This window comes from Biomphalaria glabrata, chromosome 17, assembly GCF_947242115.1.
Source record: "Biomphalaria glabrata chromosome 17, xgBioGlab47.1, whole genome shotgun sequence".
In the NCBI taxonomy this organism is placed as follows: Eukaryota; Metazoa; Mollusca; class Gastropoda; family Planorbidae; genus Biomphalaria; species Biomphalaria glabrata.
Window position 1 is genome coordinate 14,903,637 of NC_074727.1, and position 21,202 is coordinate 14,924,838.

Sequence of the window (21,202 nt, forward strand, 5' to 3'; positions counted from 1 at the left end):
CGTGCCAAATCAAATTAAATTAGAAATGTCAAGTATTGTTTAACCAAGAAAGTATCATTTGATTTTTTTCTTGATGTACACCCAGATTTAGTTTTGTTTTGTAGAAATTATGTTTGATTAAACACAAATTTTTCAACACATCAACTGTATGAGCATATCTACTTGCTAAAGGTCATCCAAATATTTTTGAAAATCACTTATTTCATGAAATTTAACTTTCTAGACCGCTATATTGATTTTTCTGTAATTTTCAAAATGACTACTTGATGTTGTACCTATTTTTCTCAATGGATAGTAAAGGGAGCATGTCCCTTTGGAATGGGGATAGATAGATTTAGGCACTGAGGTCTGGTGGACTTACACCTAAAAATCCTTATTCTTTACTTCTTCCATTTCTTTGTTTGGTTACTATAAATGGTGGACAAAAAAGTGAATATTTTGTTTAATGTGGATGGGGAAGAGGATGTGATCATTCATTCAATTTTTGATTTAAAACTGTAACATTTTTGTGTACTATGATTATATTTTTTTACAGTGTATTACAGGTGAGTGATTGAGACTAAATATTACAATCAAAGAATATTATTTTTTCCAAATTCACTTTCAACAGTGTCTTGACCTACATAATTTATTTTTTTTACTAAAGTATTTTTGGATACTATAAGATAGTGCTGAGTTTGTCAATGCTAAACTATAGCATTTTTATTATTGCTAATATTATAGGAAGAATTTCTTTATAGAATCAGAAGAAACAAAAAGTATTTGTTTAAATTATTAAAACATCAATTAATTAAAATATTTAAAAAAAAATATTGTTTATTTTATAGTTACCAAAAAATAAAAAAACGACTCTTGTCATTATGTTTCATTCTCTTTGTGGTCTTTCCTTATCTTAAACCTTTCCCCATCTAAATTACAAAGATAGTTAAAAAAAATCAAGTTTTTAAAAACAAAATGAATAAATATACATTTAATATTTATCATATATATATTACAAAACGCAAAAGATTCTGATATTTTTTAAACTGTACATATCATAGTAAATCCTAGGTCTTTGAATCTATCTAAAAGTTAAAAAGAAAACTTTGATGATTTGTTTTGGAACACATTAAACATTTCCTATTAGCATAGATAATATAAAATATTTTTTTTAGAAATTTAATGGTAAAAAAACAACATAAACTAATTATAACAATTAAAATATTAAAACAAAATATATACAATTAAGGAACATTATGTATAATTGTGTGCATTATACTTTTTGCATCAGTATTATAAAATGTGATTATTTGTGTGTTTCTTTGCTGTAGCTCCTCCTCCCCCACTGTCTGTATCCTCAGTTTTATCTTTATATGTCCAAATGTACGTTTTAGAAGTATAAATGCCCTGACAAATATGACAGCTTTCATTAAACCTTTAAAAAGACACTGGCTAGCCAACGCCATATTTTCTTAAACTTGTATTAGCATTTCTAAACTTAATTCTCTCTCCAAAATGTTGATTAGAACTTGTAAACCTACATCCCTCCATACATCTCTGCCAATCCTCATTTTGTCAATAGAAACACACACACAGCTCATTTTTTCCTTAGACGTGTTGTCTGACTGCCAAAGTTTAATTTGAATAACCTACAAATATTTTTCCAAACATAGGCCAACATACTTTAGGGTAAGAAATATTTACCACTTATAGATATTGTACAATAAAGTTGATTCACTGGAACACTAAAGCAAGCACATTTTTAGATAAACAACCAAAACATCTAAGTGAGTGTGTTATTTTGGCTCACATTTCATTTCACATTTCAAGCTAACCCTTGAATCTGTTTTGCAAATATTTTTACACACAGAAACTAATTATGTATTACTAATCACATTTCAAAGTTTATGAAGTGCTAATTGTGTGTTTTTTAATGTTTCAGAGACAAGGGCGCCTGTCTATAAGGGACTCACTCAGAGCGGAGTTTAGCTTCGACAACAACCCAATCTAGAGGCAAGTTGAAGAAATAACATGACCATTCCTCTCCAGACCACCAAAAAGAAAAAGAGCAGCTATAGATGCCTCGAGCTGTGTCCTTCAAGCACAAACTGTCACACATAACAAATGACAGTATGTTAACGATTAAGCTTAGTGTTTTTTGTTCTATTTATTGTAAACAAATCAGATTACATGTACTTGTTTAACTGCTTTAGAATGAGAATCATTTTGAAAAAGAGAGTTAGAGTTTTATTTTTTGATTATGTCAAATGTTATGCCAATCAGAACTCTCATTATGTAGCTAGTAGCACACGATTGGGATGAGAAGGAAAGCTAGTATTGTTTGTTTTTTTTGATTGATGTCATTATTGAAATCTAATTTTCAATGGAGTTAAAATGTTTGCTAGAACATCATGATAAAGATTTTTTCTGTATTTGTTTTGTCAAAACACATTTATCAGGTAATCAGTAATGTTAGATTGCATAATTTGAAACCTAAGTTTCTTGATTTTCAGTTACATCAACTTACAGGTAATTGAAAATACTCAAGAAAATGTACATTTTAAAATGTTATTTACTCACATATGTACAGTTGCATTGTCCATAAAGACATCAGGTTCTAGAGACATTGTTTCAAACGTGTGTACTTGATTGAACAGGTTGAACAGGCTAATATAGTGTAACTTTTAGTGTCTAAGACACAAATACAATAAGAACCTATGATATAAGGCCATATCTAGTTGTTTGTAGAATTATAATATAATATAATACACTGTTTTACAGCTGCCTTTATGTATTTTTCATAAAGAGAAGAAATTCTATAGCAATTAATGTTTATACTTAAGACAAATATACCTGCATGTTGAAACCTACTGATGTTAGATGTTGGGGATGATTGTGTTGATCTGTTTTGTTACAATTAAGGAAGTGTTGAGCGTGTCTCTTTATTGTTATGATTCAAGAAGTATTGAGAATATGTTGTAATTAAAATGCATGCTCCTCACATAGAGAGGGCTTAGTCCAGACATTTAGTTGGAAGTTCATAGGTAACAAAAAGAAATAGAGGTCTCTTATTTTCACTATAATAACTTACAGTCTGCTTACCTATGGATCCAGCATGCTTGGACTCGTTTTATATCTTATTAAAAAAGCCCACCAGAAACATTTGTATAATATTAAGCGCAGAAAGATATCTTAAAGCATAGTCATTCCTATGGAGGAACAAGTACTAAAGATGAAGAGTATTTACTAATACTTGATGCTTAAATTTCTTTACTATATACCGGCACTAAACACACAAAAAAGTTAATTTTAAGAAATATATTGCTAATTCCCTAAAGCTGTTTATCATTACATTATTATTTTTTAAAATATTGTTTTGTTTTATCAACATCATTCTTTGTTTTAAAGTGTCAATACTCTTGATAGAAGTAAACATTGAGCTTTACTTTTATTGGATCATTTGTTAAAAAACTCAAACATTCATAAAAGGCCTTAGTGTCAATTACCATTTAGGATGAAAGATTGCCGTCTGTTCCTTGCTGTTTAGAAACTTTTCATTCCTTTGTATGCAAGGTAATGTTCCATTTAATGTTAAGAACTACATTAATAAAATAAAAATGGTAGCTTACAACTTGGCTTTCATATCCTTCAATCTTTATGTTCTTGCTTTAAAATACTGCATGGATTGTATGTTAATTCTTGAGTTTAAAGTAGTAAAGAGAATGTATGTCTTGCAATAATGTGAATAATATCTGAATATATATATCTGAATATATATGTTACTTGTTATGTACATATTTGAATGTAAGCTTTTTAAAATATTTTTAAACTATATACTTACTAGTAGAACACAATGTAGAGATAGATCTATATATTTTTGTATTTAGTTAGTTTCTGTTAGAGAAAAGAATGTTTTCTCACAAGAGGCTCAAGTAATAAAGATATAAAAAGATACATTTGAACACTGAGAGGATTCTGCTCTTAATAATAAAAACAACATATAATAGTATTGAAAATAAAGATCCTATAGTGTGAACTTTTTCAAAGTTTTGATGTTTAGATTACTGCAAGGGTCTGAGGTTTTTAAAATAAATTTTAGATTATGCAGGTTAAATGTACATAATATTTACAAAAGCTACAATGGTGATATTGAACTTGGCCTTGAGACCAAAGATTTATTTCAAAACCTACAACCATTTCTACTATTACAAAAATATCCATCCAACAAATACCATTTTTAAAATTATTAAACTAAAGGCTGAAAATTAAACTGGTATCTCAATTTCTCTGGGTTGAAAATAAAAAACAGGATTTGTTGAGGACAGTTTAGCATTATTTCTTTTTTCTAAAGTTTACAAATAATATTAGTTCAAATGAAAATTCCATATAATTTCCCTAACTTAATGTATTGCCAATGTCTTTTGACTTAACTGATTCCAAAAAAAACAATTTATATTATCTCTTTATCTCCGTAATTATTTTCGACGTTCTGATATATTTTTTTCATTTGTCCATTCTACCCTGTTATGATCAAACTGTAATAACATTTTTGTTGGTAATCAGAAAATGTTACTTTTGGAATAGAATTATAGGAGGATGCATGCTCTTTTTATCTAACACAAATTCAAGGTTATGAAGCCAAAAATAATTTGATTTAATGGTTTCAAATCAATGATGGTATTATTAATTAGGAGAGAAAGAGTTAATACAACTTAATACCATTAAAGACATAAGAATTCAAATGCATCAATGCTAAAATTTAACTCTTATTGAAACTCATTCTTTTATTAATAAGTCTTCGAGTCTGAATATTAAGAATGAGTGCAGTATTTCAGTTAACAATGCAGGCCAAGTTGTGATCTGCATATTTTGCCTTCTATTATTATTTCTGATATTATCAGGCATTGTTGACATCATGAGCTAGTTGTCATTGTCTGGCACTGCCAGGAACTGGAATCCATGTCATTTTTATTCATGTTTTAATGTTATCTATGTTTCAAAAGAATATTATGGCATAATTTTAAAATAATGAATTTAATATTCAGAGCAGAAACATTATAAATGACAAAAAGAAATGTGTATTTTATTCCCACCTCTATTATTGTGATTTTGTTAACATTGTAATTTTTTTGTCTGATAATATGATAATGGAGTGGTCAGTTAGGTCATATTCACTTCATTGAAAGGTTTTGTTTTATTCTAAGATACCGTTTTGTTCTAATTATACAGATAATTGTTGAAACTGCTCTTTTAATTACTGTGTAATTGGCATTTTATTTTGTGTAGCAATTCATTGCAATGTAATTTATTTTTTTACTTATTCAATTTATTTATTAAACTGATGACAACACTGTAAGCAAAAAAGAAATCCCAATAATATTAGGCCTGGACCTACTTCTTTTTCACTTCCTCTCATACAGTTCACTTGTAAACTTTGATTAATTGTTAATCTCCTGTAATTAATAGAAGTGATAGCTTTTATTTTTGTTGATTTTCAAACTATCAAAGATATTTTGATGAAATTTAAGCTTTTGTTGATGATATTATCATCACATCAGTTTTTTTTTTACACTTGGAGTGTAATGTATGCTGGTATTTTTGCAAAATTTTCAAGAACTTTCATTATTTGAATACATTGACTATATAATAATTTCTCGTTTTTAGTTTTCTTTGTTCTTTTTCAATATAAGATATTGTCTAGGGCAAAGGTTCTAAAACTGGGGTCCACAGAAAGATGAAAATTGTATACAATTCTTTGCTTAAAGCCAGGTTATCCAATTAGATAATTTGAATAATAAACAACTCGCTCCTCACCTCCATTTACTTCTGTTTAGTGTCTTAAAATGTACTATTCTATGATGACCTAAACTAAAGATTTGAAAACATTCTTGACTTGGATACTGCTGACTGGGTATTGAACCATTTTGCGTGTGAACAAACTCAGATCCCAATCACATATTCTTCTTATTCCTCTTCATTCTCGTATGTATGTTAGTTCAGACAAGTGGTCCTATAACTGCGATGTGTCTGGTCATGCCGTATCCACTGTCCCCAACATGGTCCTGAGTTTAAACCCTTCAGAAAGGCTTGGGCTAAGATGTAATCATAATTTCTGAAGGAACATTCTAAACTACTAAATACTCTAAAAACAGTTTTAAAAAGTTTAATATTGACATCTTTCTCAAACAAGATACAATGAAATATTAACATGACTATACCATTAACATGTATTTGCATCTATTCTAAGCCTAAAAGTAAAATATACCTTTCATGCACTTCATTCTCCCTGCAAAAATATTTGGGACAAAGATTAAACTTTTCAATTGTATCATTTTATTTGACTAAAATGTGTCAACATTTTTAAAAAACAAACAGATGACTGATAAAACATTAGTATGAAAAAAAAAAAGGGGGGGGGGTGACATGACCACAACACACAACAGAACTAAAGTATGAGATTTGATTCAACAAAACTGAAACCAAGAAAGCAGAAATATAAATTATAAAACAAGATATAAAATAACAATGAGAAGAAATAAAAAAAAATAGGGGGTAAAACAACCAATTGTAATGCTATGGATCTGACATGTTCCCAATCATAATACACTTACTTCATCAGAACTATATTATCTTGTTCAATTACACAGCAGCTCCAACACTAAATATCAGTACATAAATATATATATATATATGTATACACACAATGGAGACATAAGCACATTCATTCAAGTTGAATAATACAATATGGAAATGAATAAGTATTGGGGCTGCATTAAATCTTTCTAATTACTAAACATTACATCTCATTTGATCATTTTTAAATGTAACTTTCAACAGGGTACAATATGGAATTCTGAACCAAGTGTCAGTTTTAAATATTTAAGAAATGACCAAAATGTGGTCTATGAACGTCAACAGCAGCTAATTAGAGGTAATTAAATATTAATTACCTATTAATATTTAAGACACTGTTGCAGAGAAAAAAAAACTCAAACTGTGAATGCTAACAATGGCTTGATCCCATTCTGCCCTCCAGCAAACAAACAAAAAAATGATGGCATCTCCAAGGATGAACTTATAACTCCTCCTTCTCATCCAGATCCACATCACTCAGATCAATGTCATCATCAACTTGCAACTGAGAAGCCAAACAAATCATTGAATACTTTGACTTACAGTCCAGAAATGTCAATTATCATATTGTCACTGAACAACTAAGCTTCTTTTATTCATCTTTTCTTGCAAAAAAAAAATAATTAGATTTATAAACTCAATCAGCATATACAAGGATGCAAACTGAGGGTCTTGAAAAAAAAATGATTGGAACTTTTGTTTCAGGATTTTAACGTGTAACTAAGTTAATCAAGCTCTAATAATCTAAACTGATTGGAATTTTCATTCAGGATTTTAGGGTGTCACTAAGTTAATCAAGCTCTAATAATCTTTGACATTGTGTGTGAACAATAAATGTTGGTCATTGTGCCAGCTACATGACAACCTACAGTCTATACTGTTCTCAAAACTTTTATGGCTAAAAGAAGACTTTGACTATTTTTAAGACTGCCATGTTAACTACTAAGTTAAAATACAGATGACTATACTGCGTCAAAGTCAATCCTATCACTTTTAAAGTTTCTACATTTGATTGTCTCCAGCTACTTACCACTCCATCCTTGCCATCCCACTTTTCTACTGAGTTTACCTCTGGCAGTTTAGCATTCTTAAGTGGTGCTGTGGAACCTTTGCCAAAGGAGAGATCCCTGTGGAGGGCAAACATTAACAAGATAAAACTCACCCTCTTTATTAAATAACAAATATATGTGATGCTCTTACATTTTTTTACCAATACATATCTACAAATAATAGCTTAACTCCCAAAACCATCTGCCGATTCCCTCAGCCGATAGTCAACCTGATGATAATAGTTTTCTTCAGCACTCTGTTGCTTTTCCACAATTCAGAATGACTAACCCATTACATTAATTTAGCATTATGCTAAACTTGACTTAAACTTCAAAACTAGTGGATCAGAGTGCTCTCATTTCAAACACATCCTTGCAAATGTGGTGGCCATAAGCTTATTCTCTTTTCACTTGCATTTAGATCTAGAAAGGAAAACTACTTATGCAGAATTTTCCTGATGGTTATTGTAATGGCTCCTCCTGTCACAAGAGACAAAGGATATACCCAGATCCTAAAACCGACCCAGCTTTTAGCACAAGTTTCTAATTAGATCTAATTCATGGGATACCAAAGGATCCTCTCTACTAATTTTAGATACACCAAATATTAGCTGTATTCACCCTTTTAACTGTCAAGTGCTAGTCTTAGTTGTTAAAGTAGTGCATGTAATTGAAAAGGTATTTCTGCAGACAAAGCATGAAGATTATCTAAATACTCTAACAAGGCAATGCTTGTAATGATATGTGTGGAGGTCAAATTTGATTCAAATAGTTTCAGACATTGAAACTAAAAAAAACTAAGAATAAAGCTTACCTCAAAAATTCATTAATACCAGATTCACTAAATGCACCTTTCAAAAGTGAAAATTTCATCTTTCTGGAATTTACAGCTGCCAAAGCCTAAACACAGAAAATAGATGTCAAAGAAAAAAACAAACTAATTTATTGATAACATAAACAATTTTTTTTTAAAGTTTTAGATTTAATTATAACATTAATCTATTAATTCATAAACATTCATCCACAAAATAAAATATGAATGAAAAAAAAAATCTTTTAAAATTATGACTACTAGTACTACTTACAGGCCAACCAAATCCTCCCATTTCTAAACTTTGTTCCAATTCTGTCTGTTGACCAGCCTCGGACCAAACCCAACTAAATGGTATAAGAAAAAGAAAGCAAGTATTTGTTATAATTGCACTCAACTGTAAGTCAAGTCTTATATTTAAGCCTTGTTTATCTAATAAATAATCATCAAGACTATTTCCTACATACCCCCACATTTGCTTCTTGTATTTGTCCGCAAGTCTCTTCAAGACCTCAAGGTAGTTGTTTCTACACTTAGACTGGCAGTCTAAGATATGGGGCAACACAGAAACTATGCACAGTTGGTGGTCATCACAGGCTTTCTTTAGAACAGTGCTATCTGTCAGCTGAAAGGAACACCAGTAGATTAAGTTTCCACTAAAAATCTGACTCAATAATTGTATATAAAACCATGTAACTAGATATTTCTTTTTCTTCTACTCAGATAAACTGCCTACATCTCTTTGACATCTCTTGTTACTAAAGACTGCATGTAACTGACAAGCAAAACAAACCTAGTTAGACTGTTATTAAAATGTATGGAAACAGTAACAGCTAGTTTTGTTACTTGGATCTTGAGAAACCAATATTTTAAAACCCCATTATCAAACTTATGGCGTTTCATGTATGCTTATCTTGCATGATCAAACTATTCATCTTACCTGTTCAACTTCTGGAGGTGGAATGTTCTCAGCTAATTTGTCAAGTGCCCAGCGGACAATGTCACCAGAAGTTCTACCTCCATCATACTCAATACCTTCTTGATCTTTCTTACCAGCTGGGAAAAACTTGATTGTGGGGAAACCTCGGATCTACATAACCAGAAAAGCAAAATGCTAGTTAAACAGCTACATTTTGAGTTTTATGGCAAACTTGATGAATGATTAAGTACAGAAAGTAAATAATACTGCTTTCACTTAGATTGTAGAGTGACTGAAAAAGATGATAGGAGTGTGTGGCTATATGGTATGTTAAATGTTGTAGAATGGGTCTGAGGTCTGTGTATTGTGATCTTGCTACTGATGGGTTTGCATGTCTGAGAACTGACTATTGAGTTGCACTAAACATATAGTACTTGACTGATAAAGAGACTTGAGTCAGATTTTAGCAGACAAATCACTGGCTATACATGAAATGGCATGATATCCTTCATAGCGGTTAGGGTTACAGGGGGGCATGGTAGCTGAGTGGTTAAGCATTAAGTGAACCTGGGGTTCTGGGTTCGAGTCTCGGTAGAGACTGAGATTTTGAGCTTTGGGACTTTTTGGGCCCCCTGAGTCCACCCAACTCTAATGGGTACCTGACTCTAGTTGGGGAAATGTAAAGGCAGTTGGTCGTTGTGCCAGTCACATAACACACTGCTCGTTAACCGTTGGCCAAAGAAACAGATGATCTTAACATCATCTGCAGTATAGATTGCTTGAAAGGAGAAATTTACTTTGTTATTACCATCTTCAAACTCCCACTTAAAAATATTTTGAGTTGATAAAAGTAACAAGATTTCAAAAGTATACCAAAAAAAAAAACACTTCCACTTACTCCGTATCTGCTGGCCATGACTGTATGAACAGTGGCATCCAATGCTCCCAGCTTGACCTTCCCCTTCAGCTCAGTGGCAGCTGAAGCCCAGTGTGGAGCAAGGTTTTTACAGTGGCCACACCATGGGGCATAAAACTCAACTAGCCACATGTCATCACTCTTGAGAACTTTCTCATCAAAATTACTGTCTGTCAACTCAACCACATCTTTGCTGTCTCCAGAGCTCTGAAACAGACACAAACACTCTTGCTTAGAGCCATTATATCTTAGCATAGCCAACAGCTAAATTGATTGTCAGATTTGAAGTATAACTGTACTCATTGAACTCTTAACCCTGGACCCAAGACAACACAACCAGATTCGTGTCTGTCTCACCTTCCCTCCTCCACTGCTCTTCCCACCTGACAGCCGAGTTTTCACCATGCTGGTCACTGAGCTTATAGCAGAGTCCACTATACCTTGTGCTGTTCGTGGCCCTGCATTAAAAACAAATGTTTTTGTTTTTAAACATTACATTTGTAATACTATTTTAAACATTACATTTGTAATACTATTTTAAACATTACATTTATAATACTATTTTAAACATTACAATTGTAATAATAAGACTTTCCAGCAAACTTTTTTTTTTTAATATATCATTTGAATATGAAAATTAAAATACTGTTTCCATTAAAGCCATCCATAGTTTCTATGACTATCTTGTAGTCAGTACAACCCTAGTCTTGTTTGGTTTACATTTTTAAACAAATTAATCTGAGATTGTGGTAATAGAATGGAGTATAAAACATTAACAGGGCTAAAATAGATGTCAAATATAGATTACTTTTTATTGTAAAGTATATAACAATAAAATGGAATGATACACAAAACAAATCCTACCCTGATAATCTGTGGGCTTAAACTTGTCAGCCCCAAACACTTTTATTGTTGGGAACCCTTGAACACCATACTGTCCTCCTAGACCTTTGTGTTCATCAGCATTAACAGCACCAACCTTGACCACTCCCTAACACAGGAAGAAATCAGGGATGAAATATTTACAGTTTATTATGTGTACCAGTATAAGAGTGTATCATTTTTTTTTCTTTAATAATTTACAGATCTAATTAAAAAAAACAAAACATTTATGTCAATGACAAGATTAAACTGAGCCAGCCAGGAAAATCAGTGACTTGGCAGAGTTTTTAAATTGTTAATTAACATGCATGACTAGAATGACCTAGGTACATGCCTAGAAGTAATGTCTGTATCTTATCTTATCTTATATAATACAGACGTTACTTCAAAAAAGAAGATGATTATGTCCTACGCGTCATGCATTTAGTCATGCATATTAACCAATGAATTAAACTCTGACAAGTCACTGGTTTTCCTGGCTAGCTCAGGCAACCCATTCCATGCTATAATAGCACTAGGGAAGAATGAGTATTTGTACAAATTTGTCCTAGCATATGGGACGAGGAATGTGCCTTTATCTTTGTGTCTTTCAGAGTATTTTATTAAATTTTGTTTTTGTATTTGAAGATTATGATTCAGTGTTTTATGTATGGTTGCTACTTTACTTTAGAGCCTTCTGTCCTGAAGGCTTTCTAAATTTAGTGATTTTACTAAAGGTGTTACTCTAGTCAAATGTGAATATTTGTTTGTTATGAATCTCACTGCTCTATTTTGTATTTTATAAGATATTAAAAAATCATTTTCAAATGGGATATAGTGTTTTTTTAAAATTCAGAAGCATGCATATGGTGAAAGTATTAGTGGGCTGATAGTCTATTCATTTTCTAACTCAGTGTGGTGTTACTCTAAGCTAGTAACTGCTGGCAATGGAGAGTGGGGACGATACTCTCAGCGAATAACTAAGAAAATAATATTTGTTTCACTATCTCTATATAATGTTTAACTTTATTTTTTTTTATCTTCCGATTGTAAATTGGACCAAGAAATTTTGTTTTTAGTGACAATAACATTGTGTTAGAGGTTCCACTTTTTTTTAATGACAACATTGTGTTAGAGGTTGCACTTTTTTTTAATGGCAACATTGTGTTAGTGGTTACACTCTTTTTTCAAGACAACATTGTGTTAGTGGTTCCACTTTTTTAATGGCAACATTGTATTAGTGGTTCCACTTTTTTAAAATCACTGGACCCAAAATATTTTGATAATACAATTTTTAGATCATTATTTCATAATTTGTAAATTGGAAGTGATAAATAATGTTTAAAGTTTGTGATTTTACAACATTAGTGGAATAATTGTCGAATTTTAAGTTAAAATCTTTTAGTATTTAGATTTTTAAATGAATTTTTAAAATATATTTTGTTTTTGTATACTCAGTTTAAAGTTATTAAAAGAAATATTTTCTTAAATAATTTATTTTATTAATTACATTTTTGTAGCCAATTCATTTTCCTTTAAAGTAAAATCAAATATTTTAGGTTATTTAATAAAATAAATAAGTTAAGTTAGTTCTAGTATTCATTTGCACATTTTTATTCATCCTGGAAAACTTTATTTTTTGTTTAAATTATAAGCATTGAAAAGAGTTAAGAAACATATATACATTTTGTATAATGTTAGGCAGATCTGCAGAGACCCATTTATAGTTTTTTTTTTAGATCATAAATTTCAATTTAGATCTCCATCCAACAGGTAAAATTTTTTTTGGTCAAAAATTAAGAATTTGCCCCTAGATTCTATTCTATCTTGAATTAAAACTGAAACTAGAAATAAGCTACCCACTTCAAAAGATTGTAGATCTAGATCTATCTATCACAAAATACCTTGAGAGCTGTGGCTGCTTTCTTCCACTCTGGGGTTAAAGCTTGACAATGCCCACACCTAAACAGAGGAAACAAATGTATCACACATCTAAGTACAAAACTACCTAGAAAAAGTATTTAAAGATAAACTCTTTGGAACATTTTAGAATTTTAAGTTTTTTAAAAGTTGTTTTTCCACCCTCAGTAAAGTAGGTACCCTTTCAGACCTTATGATGTATAGGGCAGATGATGTGTAAAGGTCATTTGTTTCTATGGCCCACAGTTATCAAGGGAGGCGCTTGGCTTCCAAACCGGAGTCCAAGGCTCAAATTCTTGTTAAGACTGGGATTTTTAATTTCGGGATCTCTGGCGCCTCTGAGTCCACCCAGCTCTAATGGGTACCTGATGTTAGCTGGGGAAAAGTAAACACGGTTGGTTGTTGTGCTGGCCACATGACACCCTCGTTAACAGGAGGCCACAGAAATAGATCTGAAAAGGGAACTTTACTTTACAGTTATCAAATGTGTCATATGGCCAGCACAACCAACTGCCTTTACTTTTCCCCAACTAGTGTCAGGTACAACATTAGAGCTGGGTGGACTCAGAGGTGCCAAAAGATCCCGAAAGTAAAAATTCCAGTCTTCACCAGGATTTGAACCCAGTATCTCAAGTCAAAGCCAAGTGCTTTACCACTCAACCACCACACCTCCTTTCCACCCTCAATTAGAATACCTAGTATGAAATACATTTCTTCAATTAGATCTAAAAGATTTTTTAAGTTATATAAATCACTAACTTACCATGGTGCATAGAATTCAACAAGCCATAATTCATTGCTGTCTATGACAAGCTTGTGGAAGTTGCTGGGTGTTAATTCAACAACATCATCCCCTGGACCATAAAGGCAGTAGGAACTGCCCACAAGACAAATGAGAAGTAGGCTTACACCTGCATGTACAAAAATATAGATTTAGATTTTTAGTCTTAGAATAGGGAAAAATGTCAATACATTCTGATTATAAAGACAGTGACATTTAATAGTATTCTACTTACGTTTACTTATAATACTATACCATTACTAGACTCTAGAAGTAGAATAGATTTACTTTAACATTAATTATTATTAATATAATTACCAACATTGAAATTATGATTAGGGGTTGACTAAAATAAATAATTTATTAGACAATTAAAATTACATAAATTAGTAAATCTATTATTCTTTTAAAAATTTATTCTAGTCTAAATCTTAAAATATTAGATTAATATTAGATCTACATTTCTACATCTATAATCTCAGTAGATCTAATGATAATGATATAATGATTATAATGTGATATAATAATATAATATAATAAAAATTTATATAATAATATTAATATTAATATACATAGATCTAGATCTAATGAATTATAATAAAATACTAGACTCTAGTCTTAAGTCTACTCTAGATTAATTACTAGACTAATCACTAAGAAGACTAAACTTAAACAGTAAAACACTAGTCTAAATCATGATGATGATATGATCATCATGTAACATGATTATTTAAACATGTTAATTGTTATTCATGATGATATTTCAAATGAAAGTGGCAGTGCCAGTGGCAGTGCATCCATTTCGTATTTAAACAAAAAGTTTATTTTTTTACACTTACGTATCATTTCTTTTTGGTAAAGAATTTAGATTTAGACTGTATGCACTTCTTTTTTTTTTAAAGGCCACTTAGCTTAGAAATACTAGGTTAATACAAGCTTAGAAATGCGTGAGCTCTCAGGGACCGGCGAAGTTTATTACTTTCGTTTCGTCAAATGTACATCTATCTAATATTGTAAGGGCTGACTCTCGTGGCTAGCAGTGATTGGTCAAAACTAAAAATGTACGTGGTCTACCTTTGTTATCTTCCGGTGAAAATATAGACAGAAGTTATTTCCCGATTTTAAAATTAAAACAAAAAGTCTATAAAAAAATAAACAAAATAATTGATCTAGATCTAGTCTAGAATATCCTCTTCATTATTATTTTTTTTATAATTAGATCTATTTATCGCAAGAAAATATTTAAAATCAAATTGACAATTTCTAGACTACATTCTTACCCACAATTCTGACTGCGCTTTGGTTGATAAGCACGCTAAACATGTCCGAAAAAATGTGATAGCTCTAAATCAGAAAGTATCACGGTAAACTTTGAGTAGTTTTCAAAATTTAACTCTTTCAGTTACCTCACAACTGACACAGTTTTCTAGCCCTCAAATTCTGTAACTCCCTTTTATTCCTTTCTCTTTCATTTTGTTTGGTAACAAAAAAATAACAATTTCAAAATCAATTCTAGTATCATCAAATTTAGTTGAGTGTGAAGGGGATAGAGAATGTTGCCAGGTTCCCTACCAGTACTTTTGACAGTTTAAAATACATCATACATGGTGTGCAAGCCACAAGAGCCAATATTCACAGTATTTTTGCCATGATGTTTAAAAAGATGATTGTCAATTTTGCCAAGCACTGACCAATCAACAATTGTCCCATCCATAGACAGCTGCACCAAGTTGCATAATGACACACCTCTTCCAAACTTTTCACCCAGAGCAGAAATAATACCATCAGCAGTGGCGTGCCCTAAGAAATCATATGGTAAATACAGTGACAACTTTATAGTCATCCCAGAACTTATGATGAGTGTATCGATATTTGTTTTTTATCAGTGTTTTTATTTAAAAATTAATCGAACAACATGACGGTTGGTGGCTGATTAATTAATCTTGGATTACACATTTCTCAGATATGGAGCGATACCGAAGCCTATCTAATACATAAGATAAACCTTAGTTTTACACAAAGACATGTGTTTGGTTACATTTGAGTCAAGAAATGAAAACAATGACCCATATTTCACTAGCGGATCCAGAACTTTGGAGTGGGGGAGGGCGATTTTTTTCCAAACCCTAACCCTAACGCCCAGTAAACCCTAACCCTATACATAAACGTGCGCGCGCGCGCACACACACACACACACACACACACACACACACACACACACACACACACACACACACACACACACACACACACACACACACACACACACACACACACACACATATATACATACATACATACATACATACATACATACATACATACATATATATATATATATATATATATATATATATATATATATATATATAAGAATAAATAAGCAGTATTTCTCAGTATTTTCATGCATTCTTAAATGCAGAAACGCATTCTCCTGACATCTACAGCTCTTTATCCATCAGTGGATTTTCACTGCAGAAACGCCTCCTCCTGACATCTACAGCTCACTATTCATCAGTGAGTTTCGGGGCGTAGCCCCGACGCATAAAGCGTTTTCATGCATTCTTCACTGAAGAAACGCATTTTCCTGACATCTACAGCTCATTATTAATCAGTGGAGTTCGGGGCGAAGCCCCGACGCCAAAAAGCGTTTTCTTGCATTTTTCACTGCAGAAACGCCTGCTTCTTTATCAATCAGTGGAGTTCGGAGCGAAGCCCCGACGCCAAAAGCGTTTTCTTTCATTTTTCACTGCGAAACGCCTACTCTTGACAACTACAGCTCACTATTCATCAGTGATTTTCGGGGCGTAGCCCCGACGCATAAAGCGTTTTCATGCATTCTTCACTGAAGAAACGCATTCTCCTGATATCTACCGCTCATTATTAATCAGTGGAGTTCGGGGCGAAGCCCCGACGCCAAAAAGCGTTTTCTTGCATTTTTTACTGCAGAAACGCCTGCTCCTGACAACTACAGCTCACTATTCATCAGTGAGTTTCGGGGCGAAGCCCCGACGCTAAAAGCGTTTTCTTGCATTCTTCATTGAAGAAACGCATTCTCCTGACATCTACAGCTCACTATTCATCAGTGAGTTTCAGGGCGAAGCCCCGACGCTAAAAGCGTTTTCTTGCATTCTTCGCTGAAGAAACGCATTCTCCTTACCTAAAGCTCATTATTCATCCTATTAAAAAAAGGACCTTTTGAATAATATTGTACTTGAAATATATTCATCCTCCGTTTGGGACCCCTCAACTCAAGAAAACATTAAGAAACTGGAACAGACACAAAATAGAGCAGTGAGATTCATAACAAACGAATATTCACATTTGACTAGAGTAACACCTTTAGTAAAATCACTAAATTTAGAAAGCCTTCAGGACAGAAGGCTCAAAAGTAAAGTAGCAATCATACATAAAACACTGAACCATAATCTTCAAATACAAAAACAAAATTTAATAAAATACTCTGAAAGACACAAAGATAAAGGCACATTCCTCGTCCCATATGCTAGGACAAATTTGTACAAATACTCCTTCTTCCCTAGTGCTATTAGAGCATGGAATGGGTTGCCTGAGCTAGCCAGGAAAACCAGTGACTTGGCAGAATTTAAGTCATTGGTTAATATGCATGACTAAATGCATGACGCGTAGGACGTAATCATCTTCTTTTTTGAAGTAACGTCTGTATTATATAAGATAAGATAAGATATTCTAATTTGAATGTATACGCCCTTAATACATTGCAAATAAAACCGATTTGTTCCTTGAAAAGATCAGATACCCCACATATTTAGATTAAGGCTTTGAGGATCGCCGCCGAAAAAAAAATTCGATAAATAATATTCAATAAAATTCAAGCATAGATTGTGAGTTATAGTCCCAAATTTAACTAGAAAAATATTAGATTGAGTAGAGGTTGGAAAAAAGGCTACTCATCTAAATCGTGACTCTTATAATGAAAATTTTTGTTTGAATTCTAACTTTTCCAAAGCAAAGTCTTTCTTAAAATAATTATGATAAATTCATGTGAAATTACATAAACTCTGTCTGGAAATGGGAGGGGCGGTAGAATGAAAACGATTTATCCTCGCTCCTTTTTATAATTTCTGCTAATAATTGCATTTGGCATTAAAGAATAAGGGTGGGGCCACTCGATACGAGAATTTAATTTATAGCATATATAAATTATATTAGTGGCTGATTTTTTTTTACATTTTGTAATTTCTTAACTATAATACAAAAAGAAAAATTATTGCTTCGTCCGATGAGGGAAAGGAGATGGCATGTATCGCCCCTTCCACCTTTTTCCTTTTATATTTACTAATCATAAAATTTGAGATTAGAGTGTGGTGCGACATAATATACAAATGGTTTCACATATCAATTATATAGAAATTAAACTATTTTTGTTCACAAACTATGATTCCTCCATAAAAATATGACCGCCCCCCCCCTCAGAGGGCTAGAGCGGGGAGGGCAGTACATGCAATGGCCCCCCCCACCCTTTATCCCACCGAATCGGCCAAGATACCTGAAGGAGAGCGACATAATATCAAATTTATATATCAATGCAACTAATCTTGCTCACAAACTATGATTTCTCCATAAAAGTAGGACCGCCCCCCCCCACTCAAAGGGTTTAGGTGGGAAGGGCAGTAGAGGTTTCGCCCCCCCCCCTCCCACACACACCAATCGGACAACAGGGGAACGACATAATATAAAGATCGGTTAAAATACCAATAACAAGTTTTAATCATATAGATATTTAATTGATTCTTTTGGCAAGCTGTGATTTCTACAAATAAATTGGACCGCCCCCCCCCCACTCAAAAGTTTATGGTTGGGAGGGGGGGCGGATTGATGCTATCGCCCCCTTCCGACCCCACCTAATCGGCCAACATACTAGAGGGGGGGGCGAAATAATCTAAACATAGTTTGAAATATAAATAATTAGTATATATTATTAACATAAGTAATAAATTCGTATACAAATTGTGTGACTTCTATACTAAAATTCGTCCGCCCCCCCCTTTAGGGGGGGGGGGGGTCGGCCGAGTGTGTGTGGGGGGGGGGGAATCGCCCCTACCGCCCCCCCCCCTGGATCCGCCAGTGCCCATATTTAGGTCAATATTTAAATCTAGTTTAAACCTTAGTAAAAAAAAATAAATCAGTCGTCAGGAGCTTAGGTGCTGTGGCTCAGCAGTAAAGTGCTTCTAAACAGAGAGAAATGGGTTCAAACTCCATAGTGCCATTAATGGTATAAGTTGCCTGAATCCCCAAAGAAAACCAACATTTTAGCAGAGTTTAAGTCACTGATTAACATGCATGACTAGATTATCACATGAAATGCGAAGGACGTAATTAATTATCCTCTCTTGAAGTAACGTCTGTAATCTATCTTCTTCTTATCTTGTATAATACAGACGTTACTCTTATACTATGTAGGCTGAGACTCAGGTTCTGCGATACCAAGGACAAGTCTAACTGCTCCAACTATCGAGGCACTGTTGTCAGAAGCAGGAAAGATCTTTGAACTAGTCTTGCTCGACCCACTAACCCATTTTTAGAGCCGGTAGAGGTACATCTGACATGATGTTTGTTCTGTGACAAATACAAGAAAAATGCAAAAGAGCAGAACCTTAACCCATTCACTGCCTTTGTGGCAGGGGCGTAGCTAGGAATTAGCCATCATTTGGTGGCCCCTGCATTTTGAGTAATGTTTAATATTTAATGTAAAAAACATTCATTTGGGGGCCAGGGGGGATTTTCACATTCTCCCCCCCCCCCCACCCTACACTACTGCTTTGTGAACCTCACCAAGGCTTTCGACACGGTCAGTCGCTATGGCTTTCGAGAATTTTGACTAGGCTCGGAAGCCCACCTACGTTCCTGTCCATTCTCAAACAGTTTCATGTGGGACTTGCTCTTACTCGCTATCTTCTTTGGCGTAATACTGGGTCAAATGAGTTAGCGATTGCATGAAGGCATCTACTTCAGGTTTTGCTCAGACGGCAATGTGTTCAATCTTCGACGTTTACTGTCCAACACAAAAAAATAAATAAAAAAAAATGGTCATAACAGAGCTTTTATATGCAGATGATTGCGCCCAGTTCGCGGTCAACGAATATGCATACGCTGCCGCCTCTTTCGGTTTATCTGTAAACTTTGGGAAAAGAGAATTCATGTTCCAAAGTTACCCAATAAAATCTACTCAACCCCAACAATCATTATAAATGGACAGTCCCTTACTTGGTAGACCACTTCACATATCTAGGAAGCATAGTATTCAATGACGCATCGCTTTCAACGTTGATAACCGTTTGCTTTTGGACGCCTTCAGGCTTGCCTAAAAAATTCAATGTCTACCAAGCAGCGCTTCCTCCACGCTGTGTCTTATGTAGATAAGTCAAACGGAAGTAACACTCAAATAACGAAATCGAATATAACAGGAGACAGGCCAACAATAGGCCTATACGATAGTTGACGCTGATAGAGGATAGAGAACAAGATTTATCTTTTATGACGGGAACAGTCGAATTTCGTACAGTTGCGACTAGGTGTCCAATCGGCTTGAGCATTTGTATATAATCCTGCCCAAATTGTATATCATATAATAATAATTTAATAATAATAATACAATTTCTAGAGCGCTGTTAATAAACAAAATGTTGGCTCAAGGCGCTGTGATAACATCACACAAGTAAACACGAGAGCTACAATGGCAAACTAATCTATTAAAATAAGTTTTAAACGGGTAGGTCTTAATGTTTGCCTTGAATGTAGTGTAGCATGTCTGTCTGAGATCAATGGGGAGTGAGTTCCAAACCTTTTGGTCCGTGCACTGAAAAAGCCCGCAGACCGTAGCTTTTGAAGGAGAAACGTGGCACCACTAGAAGCGTGGAGGAGTCCATTGAGTGTAAGGCGTGATCAGTTCGATAAGGTACAAGAGCACTGGTGACAAATTGTGGCCACCTTGTAGTCGATTCACCCTTACACAGGAATCCAATCGTTGCAGCTAGGCGATTTTGTCATCGGGTATACCTGATAGCACGGCTTTGCAGTAGTCAAGACAGAAGATGAATGCCTCAGCTAGATTTTTTTTTTGTGTTGACTTCGTTGTTAAATGTGGCCGGATCTGGTCTAATCTGCGCAGCTGCAGATGAAGACCCTTGCAGGGCTGACTTATGTGTGGGTCGAAAGATAGTGTTGAGTCGAAGAAAACTCAAAGATTTCGCACTTCATGGACATAAGGGTATATGATGGGTATTCAATTATAGGCCTACCTGTCCTCAGAATCATTATGTTAACTTTGATAATGTACCGATAACGGTACGCA

At 33.5% G+C, this 21,202-nt stretch overlaps 2 protein-coding genes across 3 annotated transcripts in view; one reads left to right on the plus strand and one right to left on the minus strand.

Moving 5' to 3' along the window:
* The window catches only part of LOC106059162 (uncharacterized), a 23,848-nt gene extending 18,219 nt beyond the window's left edge, over positions 1-5,629 (plus strand). For both annotated transcript variants that reach the window (XM_056016521.1, XM_013216717.2), the window contains exon 7: positions 1,922-5,629. In XM_056016521.1, the coding sequence (XP_055872496.1) occupies positions 1,922-1,990 (69 nt within the window). In that variant the 3' untranslated portion in view covers positions 1,991-5,629. The remainder of the gene's footprint in view (positions 1-1,921) is intronic.
* Positions 5,630-6,289: 660 nt separating this feature from the next.
* On the minus strand, positions 6,290-14,890 carry LOC106059161 (protein disulfide-isomerase A6-like). Its single transcript, XM_056016519.1, has 12 exons — positions 14,709-14,890; positions 13,852-13,999; positions 13,073-13,130; positions 11,172-11,298; positions 10,665-10,765; positions 10,290-10,514; positions 9,413-9,562; positions 8,940-9,097; positions 8,747-8,819; positions 8,476-8,561; positions 7,643-7,739; positions 6,290-7,117 (listed from the first exon to the last, which is right to left on the minus strand). The coding sequence occupies exons 1-12, from the start codon at positions 14,713-14,715 to the stop codon at positions 7,055-7,057; spliced, it is 1,293 nt and encodes a 430-aa protein (XP_055872494.1). The 5' UTR covers positions 14,716-14,890; the 3' UTR covers positions 6,290-7,054.
* Positions 14,891-21,202: the final 6,312 nt, after the last annotated feature.

Coding starts and splice junctions, on each gene's coding strand:
- LOC106059161 (XM_056016519.1), bottom strand. Junction 8,562..8,746: donor TGGGAGGATTTGGTTGGCCT/GTAAGTAGTACT, acceptor TTCTGTGTTTAG/GCTTTGGCAGCTGTAAATTC. Junction 7,740..8,475: donor GGTATTAATGAATTTTTGAG/GTAAGCTTTATT, acceptor TGCCCTCCACAG/GGATCTCTCCTTTGGCAAAG.